General features: G+C 40.6%; 1 protein-coding gene and 1 long non-coding RNA gene across 2 annotated transcripts; one reads left to right on the plus strand and one right to left on the minus strand.

The window, feature by feature from the left end:
• Positions 1–1,052: 1,052 nt before the first annotated feature.
• On the plus strand, positions 1,053–21,655 carry LOC124259175. Its single transcript, XR_006893770.1, has 3 exons — positions 1,053–1,252; positions 20,525–20,528; positions 21,645–21,655. It is a non-coding gene; the product is annotated as an uncharacterized LOC124259175 (long non-coding RNA).
• Positions 5,339–25,513, minus strand: LOC124259173 (acyl-coenzyme A thioesterase 9, mitochondrial-like). Its single transcript, XM_046693272.1, is given in 15 exon segments — positions 5,339–6,286; positions 6,902–7,055; positions 8,471–8,558; positions 9,432–9,517; positions 10,422–10,512; positions 11,401–11,512; positions 12,923–12,990; positions 14,037–14,110; positions 14,433–14,536; positions 15,007–15,022; positions 15,024–15,100; positions 20,999–21,189; positions 22,266–22,311; positions 23,367–23,461; positions 25,418–25,513. Coding segments are annotated over 14 exon segments (1,245 nt in total). The 5' UTR covers position 23,461; positions 25,418–25,513; the 3' UTR covers positions 5,339–6,242.
• Positions 25,514–26,160: the final 647 nt, after the last annotated feature.

Raw genomic sequence — 26,160 nt, forward strand, 5'->3', positions numbered from 1 at the left:
TTCTGTATGTCTTCGCATTCTTTTGTCGTCTATTGTGGCTTAAAGCATTGCATGTGGAATACCGTTGATGGGGCTTTTAAAAATCTACAGTCATCGGCTTCAGCTTGGGGTGATACACAATTTCATGACGCACGTGCATTCCATGCAGGGTGCGTTTTAGCGATTCACTTCAAACGTGAGTGTAACGTTACGTTTTTGTTCAACGTTTCTTTTTTTAAATGCTTTTGTCGTCGGCAACCATTCCTCCACATGTTGGGATTCAGCATGGATTCGTTTGTGTCAAATATTTTCCTAAAATTCAAATTGTTCCTATGTCAAGTTTCTTCTTGTTTTTGAAGAGTATTTAAAAGAAATTGGCCCAAATGATGTTTGTAGATGAGTGCTTGCTTTAGTATAGATATGATTATGGAATGACGTCACACATTGTGCCCATGTGGGGAATCGAACCCGGGTCTTCGACGTGAAGAGTGAACGGTTTAACCACTAGGCTACCCCACCGCCCCAGAAAACCTTTAAGTGTTACCTCATCATCTTGGAAAATATTCCAGTTACACATATATGATGAGTAACCATAGCTAGATCTGAAGGAGAAAATGGCCCTCTACCAGGATCCAGTCTGGTCCTTTTTTCTCGTTATTCAGGACAACCAATTCCTTATCATCTCAAAATGCTTAAACAACTGATCCATCGCAGTCTGATTTATCACTGCCCACAATTCATTATGACTGTTGAAATCACCACAAATATGTGGACCATTAGAGGGTTCACCTTTTTCACACTTTGTTTTCCACTGTTGTTACATTAATAACTATGATTTTTATTCTTTATCACAATAATACATTTCTGCCGCATTATCTTCAAAGGTGTACTCGGTGATATGTGATCTATTAAAATACGCATCAGGTATAATAAAATTAGCGCATCCTCCACTACGGGGATTGTTAACATTATGAGTACTAGTTATTCTGTCCTCATGCAAACTGGTATGACCCACGTCTCACAGAGTAGTTTCCTATTTGACAGGCACGGCAGCTTCTGCACTAGTTCTATAAGTTGTATGCTTCTCTCGAGGGTAATACAGTCTGATGTACGCCTCTTTGTAGTAGTGTCACCCGAGCCAGTAGGCCAGTAGGCGAGGGATGACACCGCTACAAAGAGGCGTACATCAGACCGTATTACCCGAGGGTAAAAGCATACAAAGTATTTATCTTACCGCCATGTTAAATGTACAACATATCATTTTAGTTTACTTGTATTTTAAAAGATCGCTACCGACTGTATGACATGTAAACAAAATGGCGTCTACCTCTCGACTGGATTTTTATAATCAGTGAAACATATTCTGACAAGCTTAAAACTGCTATAAAAATGGTTAATTATGTTTAAGTTGAGTGTGCAAACTCAATTTATAAAATAGTTTAAATAAAGCAGTGAAAGTCAAAATAGATCTGTACATAGTAAACTCGAAAACAGCTGATCGAACGGTTTCGAAGTGCAACAAGTTCAATTGTATGTCAGAGCTTGCTCATTATTTTCCCACAGAGGTTACTCCAGTCATATCTTCCTACGTAGGAAGATATGACAAGTAACCTCTGTGGGAAGAGAATGGGTTTCCACGGAGCCTGCTGATCCCTTGTCACATTATATATATCAATATCAGTCATTTCCATGTCCCAAAGTGGGAAGTGGGGTTAGGTGAGCTGCGCTCACTTCTACACTTGTTGTTTCCTGACACGCAGCAGTGGCGGATCCAGAAAAGGGAGGGGGAGGGGAGGGGAGGGGGGAGGGGGAGAACCCCACCCTTTGAAAATGACTCAAAGACCACATTGAAGTTAATGTTTTGTGCAATGGGGAGCCAAGGTGGGGTCTCAGGGGTTCTAAGCCCCCCGACACACACCCCCACCCCCACCCCTCCTTTGAAAATTTCTGGATCAGCTCTATGCACAGATTGAACAACACTGATAATATTCCAGACTGTTAGCATACATAAAGTTTCAGTTGGCTGCGCATCGTGGCTTCTACGAGGAATAGATGAATTGGGCACAGTGTCTGTTCACGTATCTGTCCCTTTACACAGTGATGTGCAAGGGTGTGTCGCTGTTTGTACTAGTCCAACCTGACGCTTGTTTTCTAGCACAAGCACATGGAGAACATGGATATCCCACTTGGGTGAGTGAGTGGGTTTAGTTTTCCGCCGCCTTTAGCAATATTCCAGCAATATCACGGCGGGGACATCAGAAACACAGGCCCTCGTGTCTTTGCGCGGATTAAAGATTTAAAAAATATATTTAAAATTGAGATGACCCTGACTAGAAATACTTCGCAGTACCAGTCATTATGTATTGTACTGTGAAGCATTTTGAGTCGGGGGTCATCTCCAAAACAGGTTTAAGGTTTAATCCTCGCAATGACACGAGGGCCTGTGCTCAGAAATGGGGCAGTCTGTAAAGAATTGAGTCTGGACCAGACAATCCGATGATCAACAGCATGAGCATCGATCTGCGCAACTGGGAACCGATGACATATGTCAACTAAGTCAGCGAGCCTGACCAACCAATCTGGCTAGTCACCTCTTACGACAAGCATGGGTTACTGAAGATCAATTCTAACGAGGACCTACACGGGTATCTCTCTGGCAGACGGGTCATATGAGAAGACTGTCTCTCAAGATGAGAATCAAGTGTCTCAAACATGCTTTGAGGTATAGGAATTCTTTATGTCCAAGAACACATACTAAAAAAAAAAAGTTGAAAATGTGAGAAAATGTGACAGCCATGCTTACTGACAGATTGCCATGACGCTTTATTTGGCCTCAGTCAAGATGGGCAGCAGATAGAGGTTGAAACAAAATACCTTTTCAAGTAAGGATCTGATTCTCAGTCACATCTGACACAAATGGCTACCTGCCTGCATTTGAGATATATACCAATGTGTGGATTGAGACCTTGACCATCACCGTGACAGGCACATACTTCACAGGGGTGGTGGGGTAGCTGAGTGGTCAGGGTGGTGGGGTAGCCGGGTGGTCAGGGGTGGTGGGGGTAGCCGAGTGGTCAGGGGTGGTGGGGTAGCCGAGTGGTTAAACCGTTTGCTCATCACACCAAAGGCCGGATTCAGTTCCCCACATGACTGCAATGTGTGAAGCGCATTTCTGTTGTCCCCACGGTCATATCGATGGAATATTGTTAAAACCATACACACTAACTCAGTCATGCTTCACACTAAATGGACAAAACAAATTTCAAATATATGTTTTATTTGAAAGCATAAATATCCTTTAAAGGCAATAATGAGTATATTATGGCAAACTAAACACATTTACGTATTATGCAAAAACAAATACTATGCATTCATTTCTACCATACTAGTGTTTTATTATCCTGTGTATTATATTTCTATTCTCTGGCCATAAATAATTCCTGGACCTGTTGATCTCCATAGTAACATGCAATCAAAGTGACACAAATCATGAGTGTCAAACTGAAGATACTGGATACAAAAAGTATGATGTCACTTCCATAAGACTTCAAATAAAATTCAACATAGCGCCAGGAAACTGTAGCTTACTTGGATGTGTAGTAGCTTTAAATATCCACAATACATACACGCGGAAGTTCAGTACACTCTGTCAAATATTGCCAAGCAGCTCAAAACATCTCAAAGTACAAGAGTTTTTTATTGCATGCATGTGCACATGTGTAAACAGCATGAAGTGAGTGAGTGAGTTTAGTTTTACGCCGCACTCAGCAATATTCCAGTTATATGGCGGCGGTCTGTAAATAATCGAGTCTGGACCAGACAATCCAGTGATCAACAGCATGAGCATCGATCTGCGCATTTGGGAACCGATGACATGTGTCAACCAAGTCAGCGAGCCTGACCACCCGATCCCGTTAGTCGCCTCTTACGACAAGCATAGTCGCCTTGTACGGCAAGCTTGGGTTGCTGAAGACCTATTCTACCCCGTAAACAGCATGACAGAGCATGTATATTGTTCTTGTACTCATCTCTAGTTCACCAAGATACCATGCCACATTCTGACATGGAATCATGAACAGTCCCAGCTGACCAGTTCTTGTGTACCCTCTACAGTCCCAGCTGACCAGTTCTTGGAACCCTGTACAGTCCCAGCTGACCAGTTCTTGGAACCCTGTACAGTCCCAGCTGACCAGTTCTTGGAACCCTGTACAGTCCCAGCTGACCAGTTCTTGGAACCCTGTACAGTCCCAGCTGACCAGTTCTTGTTTACCCTGTACAGTCCCAGCTGACCAGTTCTTGGAACCCTGTACAGTCCCAGCTGACCAGTTCTTGTTTACCCTGTACAGTCCCAGCTGACCAGTTCTTGGAAACCCTGTACAGTCCCAGCTGACCAGTTCTTGGAACCCTGTACAGTCCCAGCTGACCAGTTCTTGTTTACCCTGTACAGTCCCAGCTGACCAGTTCTTGTTTACCCTGTACAGTCCCAGCTGACCAGTTCTTGTTTGCTCCCATCACCAGGCAGGGTAATAACAAGTAACATTGTAATGTATTTTTAATGATTATCCAATTCATTGTCTTTGATATTTCAATTATACTACTCAACTGTTTATTAGTATAGACAAAGTGTCCAGGGGTGAACTGAATGTGACTGACAAATGTCCTTCCAGTAGAATCTGCATGCATGTAACTGGCACATTTTCAGGTTACTTCAAAGTGTAATAATGTTTAAGAGATCTTAGACTAGGCCTTGAATAGGTCAGCATATCAGCATCAAGGTTTGTAATGCATACATGTAGTGCCGTTTGTTTGTTTATTGGTTGTTTAACTTTTATACTCAGCAATATTCCAGCCATATATATGGCTCTGTAAATAATCGAGTCTGAATCAGTTATAATCCAGTGATCAACAGCATGAGCATCGATTCGCGCAATTAGGAACCGATGACATGTGTCAACCAAGCCAGCGAGTCTGACTCACCCGAGTGAACTGAATGTGACTTGTGGACCCTGTGTGGACACTGTATGGACCCTGTGTGGACACTGTATGGACACTGTGTGGACACTGTATGGACTATGGACCCTGTGTGGACACTGTATGGACCCTGTGTGGACGCTGTATGGACACTGTGTGGACACTGTATGGACCCTGTGTGGACACTGTATGGACCCTGTATGGACCCTGTGTGGACACTGTATGAACCCTGTGTGGACACTGTATTGACCCTGCAGCTATGAAATCATGGTGCCTTCCCATCATAATACAGGACACTGCATATCCTAACTCATACAAGAATTAGAACCCAATCTGTTCCAAGTGTTTGCGTCAAAATCTACAATTTACTATCCGGGTTTTTTTAATAAAAAAACCACAACTGTTACTGTAGTTATATGCAATTTGCCTCCAAAGTAAGGGTTGGTGCTGTTTGAGCATCATAACTGAACTTTATCATTGTACTATGCAAACATAATATGTACATATAACTGCTGCATACTGAAGAACATAATTGCACATTTACACATTTACAACCACATACGAACATGTAAGGTGAAAGATTTAAGTCAGCATTATCTGCAAGCATTAACAGAGATTCCCCTTATATTATTGACAACGAGATTCTCAGTAACTGGTCCGAAATCCAGTTTGTTGAGTCACTGACAGTAACCGGCATCCGGTGAATATGTTGGAAAGCTAAAATGGCACTGGCTAGATCACCAAGTTTTTGAGAGTTGTTTCCCTTTAGAGACTGTTTCCCTAGTTACTGCATTAAGAGAAGGTTTCTCACAAGACATATACAATCACTAATACTTCAATTCTATAGTCCATGTTTTGCAAATATTTTGATATCAGTAAAAGATTTGCAAACCTATATTTCTGATCACTAAGAATAGACAGATTACATATGTAACACAATCGTTTTCCTTAGAAAACACATGATTGTTTTACCTTTACAAAATACATATTACATAGCATCATATAGTTGAATTGTGGTTGAGTACACGTTTACCATGCGATGTGGAAATTTAGAGACTCTTGTCTGTGGTTGAACTTAGCAGTGGACACAGATAAACTGTTTAAAGCATAATGAAAATCTTCATCTGTTTCAGGTCCAGCTTCAGAAAATAGATTTAACAAAGAACGAAGGCGTTGAGGGAGTTCTCCACAGTTCATGGTGACTATACAGTGAAATTTAAGCAAATCCTTGATGTTCCACGGCTCACAGTACCATTAGTCTGGGAGCTGTCATTTCAAGTCAATCGGTTTCATCAGCTTTCAAAATGTCTTTTCCCATCAAGATAAAGCATGAACTCTGAAATAAATGAAGGAAACTATAGGAGTATTTATATGTATGATATATTTCAGCCTAACCAGATGTCAGTGTCCTGTAAACATCCTGGACCAGACACACACAGTAGAAGCAGATTACCATGAATCTCCTTCCCATGGAAGCACCATATGTGACACGTGCTTCAATGAGCAGGACAATCTTCATCATCCTCATTCAATACTTCCGTGGACATTTACTAAATAGGCTACTCCGAGATTACACAAAACTGGTCACATATCAGCATCAAGGTTGCATGCATACATGTACTGTTTTTTTGTTTGTTTATTGGTTGTTTAACGTTATACTCAGCAATATTCCAGCTATATGGCGGTGGTCTGCAAATAATTGTGTCTGGACCAGACAATCCAGTGATCAACAGCATGAACATCGATCTACACAATTGGGACACGATGACATGTGTCAACCAAGTCAGCAAGTCTTACAACAAGCATGAATTGCTTAAGGCCAATTCTAACCTGGATGCATGGAAGTATAAAATGTTTTCTTTTATAAGAAACAGTTTGGTGCATTTCAGCTTGAAAAGTCAGAATTATTCACTCCTTAATACACCTCAGTAAATCATCATATTGTACGAACCAGCATAGGATTTGGGTATCACTCTTGGCAGGTTTTCATCCTGGGAGTCAAAGGTGAAATGAAAGTCATTCGTTGTCTCCCTTACTCCAGTGTCAACATCTAAAACCTCAGCATGAACTTTAATCTGCATCAGGGACTTGTGAGTGTACACCACCTGCCAGAGACAAAAGGTCATATTTCATCAACAAATTGACATCACTAATATGTAATTAAGGACTACTTTTAGTGTTGTTGGCTTTTTTTTATATTGATTTGGGGTTTATTTTAATGTACATCAAACAATGGTATACAGAGTGAGTGAGTGAGTTTAGGTTTACGCTGCTTTTAGTAATATTCCAGCAATATCACTGCGCGGAACACCAGAAATGGGCTTCACACACTGTACCCGTGTGGTGAATCAAACCTGGATCTTCAGCGTGATGTGTGTGAACGCTTTAACCATTAGGCCACCCCACCGCCCTAATTGTATGGACAATAATATTATTCCCTTGTAAGTGTGAGTAGGTTGGGTTAAATCATGCTTACAACAGTATTCCAGTTACAGTGAAACACTATTGGACGAAGTTATAGGGATCTAATCAAATTCTTCAAGTTATCTGAGGTTCAATAGAATGGAAACTACGATGAATATAGAAGAAATTTGCAAGACAGAGAGAGACAGTTTTCTCCATTCAGACACTGCCAGAGAGCTTGACACGAACTTTGAAAGTCTGTCGAGATGACTGTATTTCCACACAACAGGCTGTATATGGTGGCGGGTCTGCTTAATGTGGGAGGAAAGCCTGATGTAACGTAGGTCCCCGAATTTAACCACTTCAGCGGACCCATGAGCACAGGTAAGATATGACAAACCTCTAAACACAATCGGCACAGGGCAAACTGTGATTCAAACCCATGATAGGTTTGTGGTGCCTGGACAACTGGGGTGCTGCCATATAGCTGGAATATTGCTGAGCGCAGCGTAAAACTAAACTCACTCACTCACTTACTCACTCACTGAAGATCAATATTCTAACCCGGATCTTCACGGGTTTGTAGGATGGACAAGCTCTAGAAACTCAGGAGTCAACCTCGCCAAGTACTCAGCTATTCATCTACTCTGTTTCACCAATACTGCCTAACTTCTCCTACATGTGTGGCCTGTATACAGAACCAAGTACCACCTGTAACTCTGTATCCCTGTGGAAAGACATTTGACTGATTTTAACAAGTTCACTTGGGACAAATAATCTGGTAAAGTTCCGTTAGGCCAGAACAATATTTTATTTCTTGTTTTACATATCTCCCGGTCGTATTTTTCAAGAATAAAAAATAAATAAATTAATTAATTTTCCCCGCTCAAAAAATAAAATCCTAATGTTAATGTGATACAAGTGAAATACTCTTGAAATCAGTGTGAAACCTAAACTCACTCAACTTATTTTTAAATGATATAAACAAACCAAAAGAGTTAACATGGAAACTCATGTGGGTTTTTGCTTTGAATGGTGATTTTTTTTCCCCTCCTGCCTTTAGGTTTTCTGAAGACAAAAATCCGTAAAACAAGAAATAAAACTGGTCTGGCCTTACCTGGGATGACAGCAGGAGAAGTGAACCAATATCCACTGGTTTCTTGAACACAATATCATCGACAACCTTCAACACTGGTCGATTGCAGCTGGAATGGAAATCTTAACATATATTTATAATCACTTTCTCCCTTAAGGCAGTCAATGATTGACACCAGCAGCATTGATCCAACCAGCTGGTATACTGACGCCATGCATGAACCAAGTCCGCAAGTCTGGCCACCCAAATCAGTCAGTCGTTTCTTGATCAGTCATGGATTGCTGGGACCTACTCAAACCAAGGTTAAATAGTCAATTACTCAATGGCTCAACACATCACCTGGCTCCCAACTATACATGTCATATTATTACCCTTAAGATAAATTTGCCGATTTCTGATTGGTCAAAAGTCAAAGCATACCAAACCATGTAGGCGGATTTGACAGGTTGTACGAACCGTTCATCTCGTCAAATCTGTCACATGACACACTACACAGGTTGTACAAATGACCTTGACCTTAGGTGGAATGTGGCTGGCAAACGGCTGATTGCTTCGAAATTTTAGAGTTACAATTATGAGTATAAACAGAGTAGTAAAGTTGTTGCCACAAATTCTTATTTGTATTTTATATATGCTTCTGTATTTTACTTGTCGTTTTACAAAACCTCAAATTCAATCATTTTTATCATAAACTAAGTTATCTCGAGTTATCTCCCTTTATGACCGTTCAGGAAAAATCATGGCGACACGGTTTGAGTCTCATTTTGCCAAAGATTGAATGTTGGGTTTTTTCAAGATAACCTAAATAAAAATATCATAAGGGTAATAAATTCGTCACACAGTGTTTTGAAAGGGTGTACGAGACTGTAAGACCCTTGTAAATTCCGTATTTCCTGTTCCGGAAATTTACAAGGGTCCTACAGTCCCATACACCCTTTCAAAAACACTGTGTAATAAACAGAGTATGGAGTGATCCACTGACCTGTACAGTGCTGCAGTAGTCCACGCCACCTCCATCGCCTGTCTCATCAGGAAACCTCCAAATATCTTGTGGTGGATGTTCCTTTGCTGAAACATTTAGCATTCATTTAGGGTCAAACAAGTGAGCTGGATATTTCATTCATATACGTTATTACTATGTGTAAACAATGTTTCAATGTACCTATTGTGTATATCTTTTTTCATGTTTCACCCTATGAAACATACATTATCATGAATAATGAAGATGATTATCATCAGTCAAGATAATAACCCAGAATAAGACATGCATTATGAAGATAATTACCCATGTTGTACTATATATCAGTTCAGTTCTTGAAAGGCATTTAGAAGTTCGACGAACATGAGTACATTTATACATTCTCCCACCTTGCGTTGTGTAAACATGCTTTTGAATACATGACACACTTTATGGATAACACCTTCTTTTTTATTCTTTACACAACGTTTCAGAGCAAGGAAGCAAGGATGAAGGAGCAAGAATTAGCTCTGAAACATCGTGTAAAGAATAAACAAGAACTTGTTATCCATAAAACTTGTCATGTATTCATGTTCATCCAACTTCTAAACGTCTTTCAAAAACTTTAAACATGTTTTATCTATATATATATACTATCAACAAAAAGTATGGGAACACCCAAATATAAGTTGTATGCTTCTCTCGAGGGTAATACGGTCTGATGTACACCTCTTTGTACTTAGTTTGTAGCAGTGTCACCCGAGCCAGTAGGCTATATAAACATAAACGTGAGGTCATTTACACTCTAAGGTAAACTTTTTTGTGTGCTTAATGGGCACTTTAAACGACATGTTGGAACATGCAGTGAAGCAACTGATTCAATAATTGTTGAGTTTGAGTGAAATGAAACATTGCCAGGAACAGCGAAAAACAAGGGTGCTGAAACACACCAGCTCCATGTTTGATTCAAACGCCCAAACACAACAGCCTAGTGCATGAATCAGTTCGACATACCTCAGGATGGCACATAATCATGTTTTTCAGCAAACTTTTCTCCATCCAGACACTACCAGGGGGCTTGACACGAACTTTGAAAGTCCCTCCCCTGGAACATGTAAACAGTCAATACTGAAATATGTAATGATAATGTTTTCTGACAGGTAGAAAAACATACAAAAGTCAAGGACATGGAAGAAGTGAGATGATTCCCCTGCATGTCCATACACTAATTCAACTTAATAATAATCTTATTAGTTTATTACGTCATGTGAGACATGAAACGATCATTTGGAATCATTCAGAATGAAATGGTAACATTCCCAGTTCAGTTGTTTTGGCAGCAGTGTCGGTTTCATACTGAATGCCCACTGATGTATAATAGTTTAACATAAATACCCCTCTCAGACATAGTATACAACACCCCTGAAGATCTGAGTTAGAACTGGTCTTCAGTAATCCATACTGAGGTAACTAACAGCATTTTGTGGTCAGGCACACCGACTTGCTTGAGGCATGTGATCCACGCTTATGATATAATTGACAGGATTATTTTGGTCCAGATTCAATCATTTATAGACTGACACAATATAGCTGGGATATTGCCAAGGTCAGCATTAAACAAACAAACAAAGTTTGCCGGAACCAAGGCAGCCAGTCTTTGTTTCATCCCCTTAATGCTGAGCACAGTAACAACAAAAACCATATGAGTTATTCCCCCTGATGTGAGTTATTCCCCCTGATGTGAGTTATCTCCCCGTTTGGATACACAACTCCATGCCACAAGACTAATGTCCATCTCACCAGACCCATTTACTCAAGTGTTGGTCACTGCCCAGTGCCTCCCTGGGTGAATGTGAGATATGAAATTGTTTGGCACTTTGCACAGAGAGAATGGGGATCCATTGACCACAGGGCCACACAGGCCCAAGAATTCTACAATTTAAGAGCAAATATTAAACAAGCATCTGTTGTGTGAGTGTGTGAAAAGACTTACTTAGTGTCAATAGTATGTAGAAACAAGTCATGAACAATAAGACTCTCTTCCTCACTGGGTGGTGTCTTCAGCAAGATCTTCTTGGCCTCCTCTTGACGAAGCAGCTTGCTAGCTGGAAGAGTGAGTGAGTGAGTCTCATTTTATGCCTCTTTTAGCAATATTCCAGCAATATCAAAGCGGTGGACACCAGAAATGGGCTTCACACATTGTACCCATGTGGGGAATCGAACCTGGGTCATCTGCATGACGAGCGAACGCTTTAACCACTAGGCTACCCCACTGCCCACTGGCAAAATATACTTTCAGAGTTTCAGGCCAAGGTTCAGTGTGAACTAAAACAGGACAAAATGGTTACTTAGGAAGTTATACATATATATCATGCAAGCAGCGTAAAGATTTTTGTCTGCGAGAATGGAAATCATGTAAACACAAAGGATCACACAACAAGAAACCAATTAGCAAAGTAACATTTTGCTAGACTTAACACCTCATACATTCATGATGGAAATTTATCAGATGATCAGTTTAGTTCCACCACTGTGGACCAACCTATGTGGGATGACCCATGAACCAGTGTAGGCTCACCAATGTAGGCTGAATAGTATAGGCACAGCCAGTTCACCAGTGTAGGCTCACCAATGTAGGCTGAATAGTATAGGCACAGCCAGCTCACCAGTGTAGGCTCACCAATGTAGGCTGAATAGTATAGGCACAGCCAGCTCACCAATGTAGGCTGAATAGTATAGGCACAGCCAGAGTAGGCTCACCAATGTAGGCTGAATAGTATAGGCACAGCCAGCTCACCAGTGTAGGCTCACCAATGTAGGCTGAATAGTATAGGTACAGCCAGAGTAGGCCCACCAATGTAGGCTAAATAGTATAGAAACAGACAGCTCACCCGTGTAGGCTCACCAATGTAGGCTGAATAGTATAGGCACAGCCAGAGTAGGCTGACCAATGTGGGCTGAATAGTATAGGCACAGCCAGAGTAGGCTCACCAATGTAGGCTGAATAGTATAGGCACAGCCAGCTCACCAGAGTAGGCTCGCCAATGTAGGCTGAATACTATAGGCACAGCCAGAGTAGGCTCACCAATGTCGACTCTATGTCGACCACTACAGCAGACCACGGAGGACTACTGTGAGCCAAAACAATAGGCCTACCACTTTATGTAACCACTGGCTGTAATCATTGTAGGTTACAACTGTAGGCCACTAAAATGTAGACCTCACAATGTAGTCCAAGACTGTAGACCCTTCACTGTAGGTCATCCTCCCGTAGGCCGCTAATACAGTACCCAAATGTACCCTGCCAATGTACCCCTCCATAGCACCCTTCTAATGTACCCAGCCACTGTACCTTGCTAATGTACCCCACCAATGTACCCTTCTAATGTACCCCACAAATGTACCCTTCTAATGTACCCAATGTACCCTTCTAATGTACCCCACCAAGGACCCTTCTAATGTACCCCACAATAGCAACCTTCTAATATACCCTGCCAATGTAACCCCTCACTCACCTTCTCCCTTCCTGAACAAAGCCTCCTCCTCCGGGCCATTTGGAACAAGGCGGTTGACAACAGCAGCCCTGGAACAGCAGCTGTATCACTGACCAAAGACCTCAAGTGATGCACATAACAGCAAGACCTCAGTAACATTGTGGTTCACAGTCAATCAGCAGAACAAAAGTCATGCGATTTGATGTCCACTTAACCACAACATTTGTTCAGTAATGATTTGAAAGCTAAGCCTTCCACGTTCCTTACAATGATCCACATTATCCTCATGTAGCATGTTGTGGAGCTATCCCACGGAGGACATCCTTACCTTGTCAACTTGTTGCTGGGTTGCCCTCCTTTGTCATATGGACAAGGCTTGGTTGGTCCATAGTTCTATTCCCAGCATGGGACTCACAATGTTCCCTACAATATTTTTCAACCTACTTTTCCATCACAAAATCACTTGTGGAATTACTGAAAACCATGTCATTCTGATACCTGATGTCTGTAGCTGTTTTCAGTTCACGCCATATCAGCTTGCTCCACACCGCTTGGTATCATGTGGATTACAGATGGGCCAAGTGTGCCATATGGCATCAGGGTGACTTGTAAGTGTCCACTGACAAATGTCACGTGACACCATGTTTATCCGTTACCTTTGTAATTGCCCTATTCAACCCTTTAGATTCATTTCCATAAAGTCTTAGGCATTACTAGATGTACTTAGTGTAGTAGTGTGGATGTGCCCGAGTCAGTTAGCTGTCAGGCGGACAATCCCAAGGTTGCAAGTTCACATCCGATCAATTCTGTAAAATCTGGTTGCGAGACCTACGACAGAGATCATTGCACACAAGAAGTTGTGGTGCTGTATTCTGAACGTGCTCCAGCACAAATGCAGTAACGGTGGCATGATTCACTTTCCAGTCTGAATCACATTCTGGGTTTCCAATCCCAGTAACTGATCCAGCTGTGGTCCGCTCTATATCCATGCTGATTTCTCACAATAGAGGTAAATGTTGGTTTCCTCTCACACTGTAACTGATACCCCTCGATATAACCTTGAGAATGCTACTTTCAAACATTACTTACCTGTTGAGCATAGTACCTGCACCTACTTGTTTAGTTTTGTACCTACCTGTTTGTGACTGGGTCTCTTGCAACCATTATGAACCTGGCACTGAGTATCTTCTGCCATGTGTCGTTTATTTCCTGTGAAAAATAACAAACATGCAGAATGAAGCTGTCAGTATTACCAATTACGATACATTATCAGTAAGAGCTGTCCCCATACAGATTTGAAGCATATTTGTACATGTCCAAATAGTCTGCCATGGTGCAACAGTCTGCTACATCAATAAACATACTTTATGGATAACAACATTTTTTTTCTGTATCGAAATGTCACACTCACAAAATAAAAGAAGTTGTTATCCATAAAGTTTGTTCAATATTGTACTTCCCAACTTCTAAAATGCCTCTCAAAGAAGTTAACCTGCTCTATCACTATACTAGTCCGCCATTTTGTACCCACCTGCTCGAGGTTCATAGTGGCCTCCATAGAAGACGTTCCAGCCCATGTCAGGTGACCGGTCATCTTGATGTCATGGTAAGGGGACACCACATGGTTGTGTAGCTCTGCAACATCAACACAAACAATCCATCGCCATCCCAAAAGGACGCATGTATAACTCAGTAATGAAATACACAATGCCATTTTAGAAAGTGGTCAAACGTAACATATGTTATATTTGGGATTACACTTTCCCCTTAAAGTACAGATTCTAGTACTTTTTGGGTTGAGTCCCACCCAAGATTCGAACCCACACCCTCAGAGTCAGGCACCTAATTGCCAGCACTCAAAGTCAGACGCCTAGACCGCTCAGCCACCACGGCTTACACAAAAAGGTGAGTGAGAGATAACCTTCAAAAATAAAGATCATTACTAGTGAGTGAGTGAGTTTAGTTTTACGCCGCACTCAGCAATATTCCAGCTATATGACGGCAGTTTGTAAATAATCGAGTCTGGACCAGACAATCCAGTGATCAACAGCATGAAAAGATCATCACTAAGATGCAATTCACGAATATTCACCACATCAACTCACCTATCCTGTCTACGAGAAGCTGTGACAATGCCTACTGGGGCATGGTCCTCAGGGTCAACGTCAGGGTCACTGTAGTGCGTGTAGCATATACATCCTGAAACAGGCAAAATAAGTCCTACAGATTCACAGGGAACAGGTTAAGTGTGACACTGTATCTGATCACAAACAGATTTCATTATTTTAAGTACCACTTGGAAATTACCAGTTGGGATGCATCATACTATCATCACTTTTGTGGCAAACATAATATCAGAAACTGTCAGCATTCATATTCCAATAGGGGCAGCAGGGTAGCCTAGTAGTTAAAGCATTCACTAGCCACGCCAACGACCCGGGTTCGATTCCACATTGGTACAATGTGTGAAACCTATTTCTGGTGTCCCTCTGATATTGCTGGAATATTGCAAAAAGCATAAAACGAAACTCACTCGCTAACTCACTCATGTTCCAATCATTTCTGACAAAGTACATATGAAAAAAAAAGAAATCCATAAAGTCAAAAATGATTTGATTTGAACATAACGTGATACAATTGTTGTGCATTTGTTTTGTTCTTTGATATCATAATAATAAGAATTCCATCTGTTTCTCAGTAGTTGGTAAATAAGAAAGGATGGACCAGACCATTAAGTGATTGTTACTCAAGCAACGATCCATGCTTGTAGGCGTCTGATAACATGCAGGGTGGTGGTGTAGCCTAGTGGTTAAAGCTTTGGCTGCAAAGTGTGGGCGAGTATGGTTTTATGTCACTTTCAGCAATATTCCAGCAATATCATGGCGGGGGACACCAGGAATGGGCCGCACACATTGTACCCATGTGATGAGTGATTGTTTTAATCACTACGCTACCCAACCAAGCTCACTTGCAATCAAACAAGTCATTGAGCCTGACCACTGGTCACCTAGCAACAGTATAAATTACCAAGTACCGAGAGTCTTAGTTAGAAGAAACGTACATGTCAAGGTCATGCTTCACCAGTCTTGCAATTACAGTGAGTGAGTAAGTATGGTTTTCCGCTGCTTTCAGTAATATTCCAGCAATATCACGGCAAGGGACATCAGAAATAGGGCAGTGCAGTATAACTGGTTTACCGGTATTTACCGGTTCGGACATGAAAACGATACATATTGCGATATGCTGATAAAAAAAGCTATTTTGACATGCATTCAGAAAGCTTTGTAACACTCAGAAACCTTCGGATATTTCTGTCTTTTTAAATTGTTCTTTTCCTTGTTTCATTTGTGCCAAATATTATTTACATTGTTATTTTGTCATGATTAAAAGTTTTTATTAAAGCTTAATCAAGCATAGTGATTATGTTGTATATTTGCTTTATAAATCAGGCATTACTTCGATTACAAGTAGTTTTTTGTTAAAAGAAAATTCTTGCAATATATTGCAATACATATCGCAATATCTTCTTTTGCATTGCAACATAACGCAATATGAAAATTCTCTGCAATGTCCATCCCTAATCAGAAATGGGTTTCACACACTGTACCCATGCGGGGAATTGAACCCGGGTCTTCGGCGTGACGAGTGAATGCTTTAACCACTACGCTACCCCACCGCCCTTGGACTAGTACCCCCATCACACCGAACTCGTTCTCAGTACGTTCTTGAAAAATGGTTGGATCGGGCTCAAACTATGTGCGAATGAAGTGGGCATAGTGGCGCCTATTTACAGTCTGTTTAAGAACTTTATCTACGGGCTCGGTCGGACTAGGAACGGAAGGGTGCTCCAGAATGTTGCACATGTGTAACGTTCTACCTGTTCTAAAAAGGGACGAAGTGACAACATGCCTAAAACGAGATTGCTGTACTACGAACGGAATTTCCGCACTTCAATCTTACTGGGAATGTGTGCGGACATAGTGCAGTAGGGCATCAATTGCAATACGTTTGTACACAGTTTCCACCACGTCCACCTGTTCGCAGACAGACCTAACTTGACCACATTATGCAGTTTGTTGCTATTCTGTTCAAATATGTTCAAAACAAAATGAATTATTCTGAAGATGTTCGTATTACGTTCTACTCGGTTCTAAAAGTTCTCAGTAAGTCTATGTAGTTTTCACTCAGTTTTCACTCAGCTCTTACTGCGTCAGCACCGTGTACTGCGTCAACACCGTGTACAGTCAGATATGACAAGGTAGGATATAAATCCATGCATTTTTAACACGTTCTTCATTTGGGATAGAGATTTCTACCTGTGAAACATGAACAAGTTTGCAGCTGTCAATGTGCTGAATGCTGGTTTCCAGCAATTTTTATTGAAAGCAGAGCAAGAGTACAATAAGTTGGTTGCGCAAGAAAGGAGGAAAAGAACAAGAACTTGTTGGGTGAGGAACTGCCTTAAACCTTGATGATCATGAAGGTCTTGAAGGCATCACCCACTTCATTAAAATAGAAGACACCAATTACAGAAAGGCTTTGGAAGCAGGGATGAAGCTCGCCATCACTCTGCATCATCTCGCATCAGGAGATTCCTGTGCCACCTTGCAATATGAATTCTGGGTAGCCATGCATATGGTGATGTCGATGTTTCAACCTAGAAACTGAGAATGGGAATGAGAACAGACAAGAACGTGCTGGGTACTTATAGAAATGTGATTGCTATTACGATTGCACGCACTAGGAATGGAGTGAGAATGTAGTGCGACCGGGAAGAACTGCCTGAAAACCAGTTGGTCGAGTAAGAACGAGTTAAAATGGGGTTGTGCTCATTAAGAGTGAGATAGGCCTAGTTCTGAACAGACATAAACGGACTAAGGACGGGATTGAACTGCTTGAAAACGTTGTCCACACGGGGTGATCAGGCAATTTTACCCAGTCTTAACATAACCCCAACTGTCTTGCGACAGGGTAAATATGACATAGACGTACTGAGAACTGTTTATGATCGAACTAGCACTGTAATTATTAAAAAAAGTTACACGCTCTATTACGTTTGAGTCTTTTTTACAATTATTTTGTGAACGGGGCAGGACGTACTAAGAACTACCTTGGTGTGACTCAGACTTGAGCAATATGCCATCTATATCAAAGCCGGTGGGTTATGACATGAATCAGCAAAGTGAGCAATCATTTTCTCTATTTTCACCACCCCTCTTGCAATTACAGAACTTTACAGTTAATAAATACTGTACACTTGCTCAGAGAAACCCATGGTTGATAAATTTTTTTTTGTCAAACACGACATTGCGGTATTTAGGTTTAAATTGCGGATTGGAAAAGCTGTGTTTTGTTATGCGATAAATTGTGATACTTAGAGGTCACATGCAACGTAAAACACAACTTACCGAAACAAATCATCAAAAATGCAAATTAAAAAAACCCGCGCGAAATCGGAGTTCAAACGATTCACTAATTTTCCCTCAGCGCTTGGGGGAGAAAAAGTGGATTCAACAGCTGGGCTGCGCTGTGCTGAGCTGCGCTCCTGGCACATGCGCAGTGAAATAGGTTCCCGCAGCTTGAAAGCGGGTTGTCCAGATTATAAGGTCGTGAGCAGGAGTAGTCTAATCAAAACAAATAGTAAATAATCTACTCATTCCATTAAAGAACCTTGTTAGGATCTAGATCTACTCAGCTATGTGGCTACCAGTAAGGCGTTCGACATTTCAAGACGGAAAACCTTCGCTGGCGGTGAATATTTGGTGAAGGCTTTGGTGTAAGCTATTTTTCTAATGTTTTGTTGATATTTCACAGGCGAGCTTTTTATATGTTATGACAGTAGATTACCGATTTAACTGTTTATATACTTCATTTGTCTATTTCACCACACGTTCTTCTTACCAAGTCACTTTCTCAGTTCGATACTTAAAAGCAATGTCATTATTTAGCGTTGACAGAATTTCTAACTGTGATATAGATATGTCGTTGTTACAGACAAAACTAAATGTCTTGTCAGCCTATGTGTCTGCCTGCCTGTCTTCTAATGACAATATTCAATACACAACTTCGATCACTGGCCACATGCAATTTGAACTTAACACCAATCAGGCTATACACCATAAACAAAACGTATTGATTTATGGCCCGAGTTCGGTCTATGTCACATTATGAAATTACACAGACAGGCAGGTGTGATACTTGTACACATGACATGTTATGATGTCTGTTGATTGCAAAATGTTATACACAAACAATGAGCATGTATTTACAAAACCCAACATCTCTATATGAACACACACAATGAGCCGTGAGGGCATCGGCAAATGAACCAGCCGTTACACTTGAGTGCACACCAACCCGCTCTGACTGGGTTCGGTTTCCCAGCTGCTTCGTTTCTAGGGAAGTAAACCCAAGTACAAAATATTGCACTTTTGATTTGCGATTGTACGCTTATAAGTTTGTTTATATGTTTGCTCATAATCAGCAATGTATATTATGTGTCATGAATAAGTGATAATTGTGTTTTAACTATGTTTGATTTTTTGGTTGCATGTGACCTTTAGGTTTGAGTTGCGATACATATGTAATTTATCTTACCTCACACATAAATGTCGCTTTCTGATTGGATGAGCGCTCTTCTATTATTTTCAAAGTACCCTGCTTACAAGCGAGGTACATTTCAATGTACCCCGCTGTCAATGGCAACTCATTTTGTACTTCGTGGTAGTAATTCTTTATCTCGAATAACATTGAATCACGTATGATGTACGGAAATTACCGATGTTTTGCGAATGCAAATTGATGGAAGGGAGATAACTCTAAATCTGTTTTTTTGTCAGCAAAATCTAGCGATGGCTACAAAACGATTTGTACCCGTGCTTCAAACAATTCAAAATTAACATTAAGGTGTTCGGTAAGATAAATACGTTGTTCACTGGTCCCTCGGGGCGCATGGGTTGATGTACCCTCGATGTTTGTTTATGTTCCCTGAGCCCCATGCCCCCCTTGTGAACAACTTATAATGTTGCCATTGCCATATAATGTATCATAAAACTTATATGTTTGCAGTGTTCGAAATACCTGCCCGACCGTCCGGGACGGGTTATTTTCAACACGGACACATTAAACAGTCGGACTGCCCGATTCCCAAATTCACCTGCCCAACGGTCAGGTTAAAATTTAGACATGTATTGTATATGAATATATTTTGTGGGCAGGTATGTTTTGGTCAGGGCTGGCAACTTATACATCTAAACAGCCCTTTGGTCTGGCTGAAATTTTTGGGAGTTTCATACCCTGATGTTTGGCAGTTGCAACATGCAATTCTTTTCACATGAAACGGGAATTTTTGGATGATCATTCATTGACTGTGGGCCACAAATTGCTCAGTTTCTGCTCAAGTCGTGTTTTCTTTGCGAAGCCATGTTTTGCGCTTGTGTGTAAACAAATATCATGTGACACAAAACTGTAATTTTAATGGCCAGGCTTCACCCAACTTGCCTGAAAGCTAGAACAAACTCCATACATTTGCGACCTGAACTTGATCAATCACTCAGATGATATGACTCTTTCGAACTCGGCACATAGATTCAACAGGCTGACCAGTGTAAGTGAGTGAGTGAGTTAAGTTTTACCCCGCACTCAGCAATATTCCAGCCATTATTTGGTGACGGGCTGTAAATAATCAAGTCTCGGCCAGACAATCCAGTCATCAACAGCATAAGCATCGATCTACGCATTTGGGATGCTATGACATGTTCAACCAAGTCAGCCAGTCTAGCCACCCGATTCCATTAGTTGCCTCTTACGACAAGCATGAGTGAGTGAGTGAGTTTAGTTTTATGCCGCACTCAGCAATATTCCAGCTATATGGCGGCGGTTTGTAAATAATCGAGTCTGGACCAGACAATCCAGTGATCAACAGCATGAGCATCAATCTGCACAATTGGGAACCAATGACATGTGTCAACCAAGTCAGCGAGCCTGACCACACGATCCCATTAGTCGCCTCTTACGACAAGCATTGGTTACTGAAGATCAATATTCTAACCCGGACCTTCACAGGTAACGAGTGTGAGTCAACCTTAAGAGCCTAACCTGCCAGAGTATCGAGATCTTCCATTATCCGCCCGAAGCGAATACCCTTCTGGAAAGTGATATAACGTTCCCTCACTGTCAGATCCGTCTCCAGGGGGATGATGGCCTCCCAGTAGCTGTCCTTCATCCCTCGGTCCGCCAGCTCATCCTGGGACTTCCGCACTCGCGACACCGTGGGCACACAACTGGGCCTGCAAGGAAGAATTTGGTCTTAATTTTGTCGAAAATAATGGATAGGATATAGCCTTTTGTTTGTTTTACACCATAGCAAGGAATATTCTACCTATATCATGGCAACCAAATATTCCTAGCTGGACTCGTACAAGCAGTGTTCGATATGAGTGAAATGAGCCACATCTGTCATCAGTGAACTACGATAATACACTGGACTCACAGTGGACTGCAACCAGGAAACTCAGTCAGCAGAGCCACCTGCTGATGTGATGTAGGTCACAAGTCTAGCGTTGTAGCAATACAGTGCTGAGGACTGACTGATTGACTGAGTTTGGTTTTACGCCGCTTTTAGCAATATTCCAACAACATCACGGCAGTGGACACCAGAAATGGGCTTCACACATTGTACCCATGTGGCGTGACGAGCCAACGCTTTAAACCACTAGGGTACCCCACCGCCCACAATGCTGAGGATCGATGAGCACCTGGGATCCTAAAATACTGGTGTGAACGAATAATAGGCCGCTTCAGCTGATCAAGGCCCCATTTCACACAGCGACTCCAGCACTACAGACATGCTAACTTTAACCCAAACTTTAACTTTAGCTCTAACTTTAACCAAGAATGATTACTTTGAAAAACATAAGTCAAAACAAGTGATTTTATGTCATTATATATCAATGAGAAATCAGTATTAAAATATTCAGTTTCTGTGATTTAATTTATTTTCAGAATGCATAGTTGAAAGAAAGGCCTGTCTTGTTCAAATGGTGAAGTGGTCAAAGGTTTTAGCTTCAGAAGAATACGGCAAACATGGTCAAAAAGTGATGTCACATCGTAACGTTACTGTGCAGTGGTAACATCTGACCTGATTATTAATCATTTTGAATTTTATGCCTTGGTTTTGGTGCAATGAAATAACAGAAAATGTGTTTAAACTATAATGATTTGTGTTAAACATTTGAATACTTCTGTCAAGTGACCAATAGCTTATAAGTAAATGATAAGTAAAAGAAATATCCCACAGAGGATATCTCTGTTGGCAACAGACTTGGGTAATAAAATACATTGCTTCTATTACTGTATTACCTACCCATAATCTGTTGATGTTCCTACCATCTTCAGGAGAATACTTCGAGCTGAAAAATTAAGCATCACATTTGGCTAAAGTTACTCAAATAGCTAAAGGGAGACAATCAGTATTTTTTGCCATAATAACCACAGAGAAATTTGGGGTGTTTAATTCCAAGACTCTTGATGAGGGATAAGATGGCCAGGCAATACTACACAATGGCAGGTCAAACTGTACATTCATAGCTATGACACTGTGTGACTCCATAATGTTATATAGTACCAATAAACTTAGCATTTACTGGAACACAGTGTACTTTCTAGCCACTGATAAAATTCAGAAATAAACATATGAATTGTAGTTGCTTCGCGGAGTTTGATGCCAAGATGTTTCAATTGGAAACAACAGTGAAAGAACGTTTTAGGTGTTAACAAACTTCAGCTGATGTTTATTAGCATTGAAAATGTGCTCAGCAATTAATGACTGGTCAATATTGTGCAGACTTCCTTTTCATGGTGATGCAACTCATGGCATCATATGCTGTCATAGCAACTTAATCTGCCCGTTTAGAGAAACGCACTAAAAATAATTTGATCAAAGTTTCACTGATAGATATTAATGAAATGCAATATTACACATTCCCATCTTGAGTTCCATTTCTTACAATGTTTTCAAGATAGGTACATGTATTCATACACAAAATCCAAAAACTTTGATGGCATCAAAGTTCATTTCTGAGGTTAACAACATGTTCCAACCAATCAGCTTGAGGCTCACACTCCATACATTTTCAGTGTTCTGTGTTATCATATCTGCCGTGCATAATTAGATTGAGGTACAAGTTCTGGTGACCGCAGCATCAGTAAGGATATTTAGGATATTAGAGATGTAGAGGTACTGTAACCGAGCTGTGTATGCATCAACAGAAGACCAGACACTGGCTACAGGTTGTGAGGTTCATTCTTTGCAATCTTTATTAACAGACACCCATGTGTGTGACACTGGGGTGTAGAAGAAGCCACGTTCTCTCCGAAGAATATACTGTTGCTTTACATCTGAAGTTTTAGTCTTTGGTGTGCTCCGGGATGTGATCTGATTGTACAATGGCTGATGTGCAAGTACCTTCTCTTATTGTCATGATGGGTGGCGCTGTTGTATGACATCTTGCCTGAAGCTGACTCACCAACGCACGTGAAAAGTGGGCACACAGAAACATCCTGAAACAGAGGAACCCATAGTATACACGATGCAAACAGAAGTTCTGGATACGGTAATCAGTTTGTACAGAGAGATTTATCTACATCCGTTCAACTGGTATTTGGCTTGAAGAAACAAATGGCATGTGGACCTTTGGCAACCGTGAGTAAAAATTAGCATATTGGAAACATATTTTTGTAACAATTTGTAATGATAAGGCTATGTTAAGGCTAAATTATTTGTATTTTACTGATAATGGGATTACGAAAGAGGATATGGTTTTAATGCTTAGTAATATTTTATCGTGCTAGTTGCATTATTAAGATATCACTGAGGTAAGAAAGTAAATTATGGTCTGAGATTTCCCAATAAAACCTTTTCCCCAAATTCCCTGTCATCTCAGGGCACTTGGTTTCGAATCCAGGATACATCCTGGGGTACATGTATGAAATGACTAGACCATCCAGTCAAGTAGAAAGTTCTACTGATGTACAGGTCTACTGGACAATGTATGTCACATCATTAATCAGCACGAGCAGGAGACCATATAACCTTATTATATAGCCTCTGATTTCAAACTGACTGCGTCAATGCAGGTTTCCTTAGCAATGTTATGAGGAATGAGAGTTAGCTCTCAAACCTCAGGTTTTGCGCTTATTTTTCATGTGTGCTAATAAAACCTATCATTCACTAGCCGTGTAGTAACCCCAGCCTATACTGGTGCTGGTTAGTGGAAAATTATATGAAATATAATACTTACAATCAACAAAAATGAATAAAATGTGGTATATTTGGGGAAAAAAAGTGAGGATACGATACGTAAAAACTTACTCTGATGCTTTGTAGTCTATGTGGGACTAGTTGTATGTCAGATGTGCTGTAGGTATGGGCTACCTGTAAAGAACTGTTTATCAGACCCATTGGTATCACATATATATATTACAGTGGTGTAATACAAAGTTACATTCTCATAGTTTTAATGAATAACAGGAACAGTTACCTGTAGGGCTGGGATGGGTAACCCCGGATACCCGGGACGGGTGGGTAATGAGTTTGACCCGGGTACCCATCTCAATACCCATACCCGTTAAAATCATGTGACTAATAGATTAAACAATGTATAACATGTTATTCTTTCATGATTAAAAGGTTATATTGTCTTTGAAGATTCAGACATAATTTACAGTCACTACTTTTGAATATAATACATGGTTAAGATATTGTAAAACTCGAAATTTTAGCCTCCGAGTTGAAGAATATATTGCCATTTCTTGCAAATTTGATGTCAGGAATTGACATAACGGGTATCCAGGTAGGCTAATAGGGAGTGGGGTACCCGGGTAGAAAATTTTGAACCGTCCGAGGCCTAGTTACCTATGCAGCTAGGTTTGGCCTCTTTGTAAATTACTTTATTTTTAACAACTTTCGTTTTGAACAAATATTGATGTCAGGAGGTTAATAAAAACCAAAAACACAGACACACTTCACTAACAGCTAGCTTGGGTTGTCACTCAGGTCAGTCTCCGGTTTAATTTGGTTGTCAGTTTCAAGAACTGGCGATGTTGATGCTGAATATGACCTGAATATAATGCGCGATTTGTTTATAAGATTAAGTTGTCTATAATTATAGCTCAGAGAGATTGTTTTCACTTGCTCATGTGATTATGGAAAATAACAAATTTCTTCAAATAAAAAAAAAAACATGAAAAACACGGAAACGGCTGCCATATACATATATCACAAGACGTATGTATCCCTATTTCTTGTTGACAAAACTATTGTAAACAGAAGCATTTCTGGGCTTAGATCCAGCCCATAATAACAGGATGCTCAATGTCCGACTGTAGCCTGAAACCATTATTATATGGTCTCTGCTGAAACTCAGACAGCTCGTTGGTTTAGTTCTTCCCACTTTCTGCTCCCATATCATGCTAAGGCTATACCATATTTACCTTTAACCTAGTGGGCATACCTACCTTTCTGTAACCAATAGGCTTTATTGACCCATCTTTACAATCTTAGCCCCAAATCACATTCGATCACTCTCACTAACATACCGGTACATGTTTACATGGTTAGTGCAAAAAACGCGCACTTGTCATTGAAAGGAAACGAACAGTGCATGGGTGTCTTTTGTATTGCATGTATTGCATTTCAATCGATGATATTGTTATAGATAATGAGAAGCTTTCTAATTTCTTATTTATTAAAAATAAAATAATGATAACAATAAAATTTGGTATCGTTATGCAAAATAGTCCAGCTGTATCGTAATAAGTTACGGTTAAAAGCTCATCCAGCGAAAACGTCATCAGACACTTAACCGGTACCATCAGAAAACACGGAACTTAATGGATAAGTTCGTTTGTCTTATTGTCTTATTACTAAATTCAATAAAAGGTTTTAATCATAAATTTGTATGTTTTCTTTTTTATCAACTTCTTGAATGCCAATCGAAAATACCTTTTAATTAAAATTGGGGTACGTGTTTGTGATGTTTAACCCAATTAAGCAATAATATTTTACTGTTCTCCATTTGATCGGTATCAGGGTGTCAGTGTTTGTGATCTCCATGTTATCTTCAACTGTAGGGCGGTGGGGTAGCTTAGTGGTTAAAGCGTTGGCTTGTCACGCCGAAGACCCGGGTTCGAATCCCCACAAGGGTTCAATGTGTGAAGCCCATTTCTGGTGTTCCCCGCCGTGATGTTGCTGGAATATT

Source organism: Haliotis rubra, unplaced genomic scaffold (assembly GCF_003918875.1).
Source record: "Haliotis rubra isolate DU_JTF1 unplaced genomic scaffold, ASM391887v1 Scf711, whole genome shotgun sequence".
Classification (NCBI taxonomy): Eukaryota; Metazoa; Mollusca; class Gastropoda; order Lepetellida; family Haliotidae; genus Haliotis; species Haliotis rubra.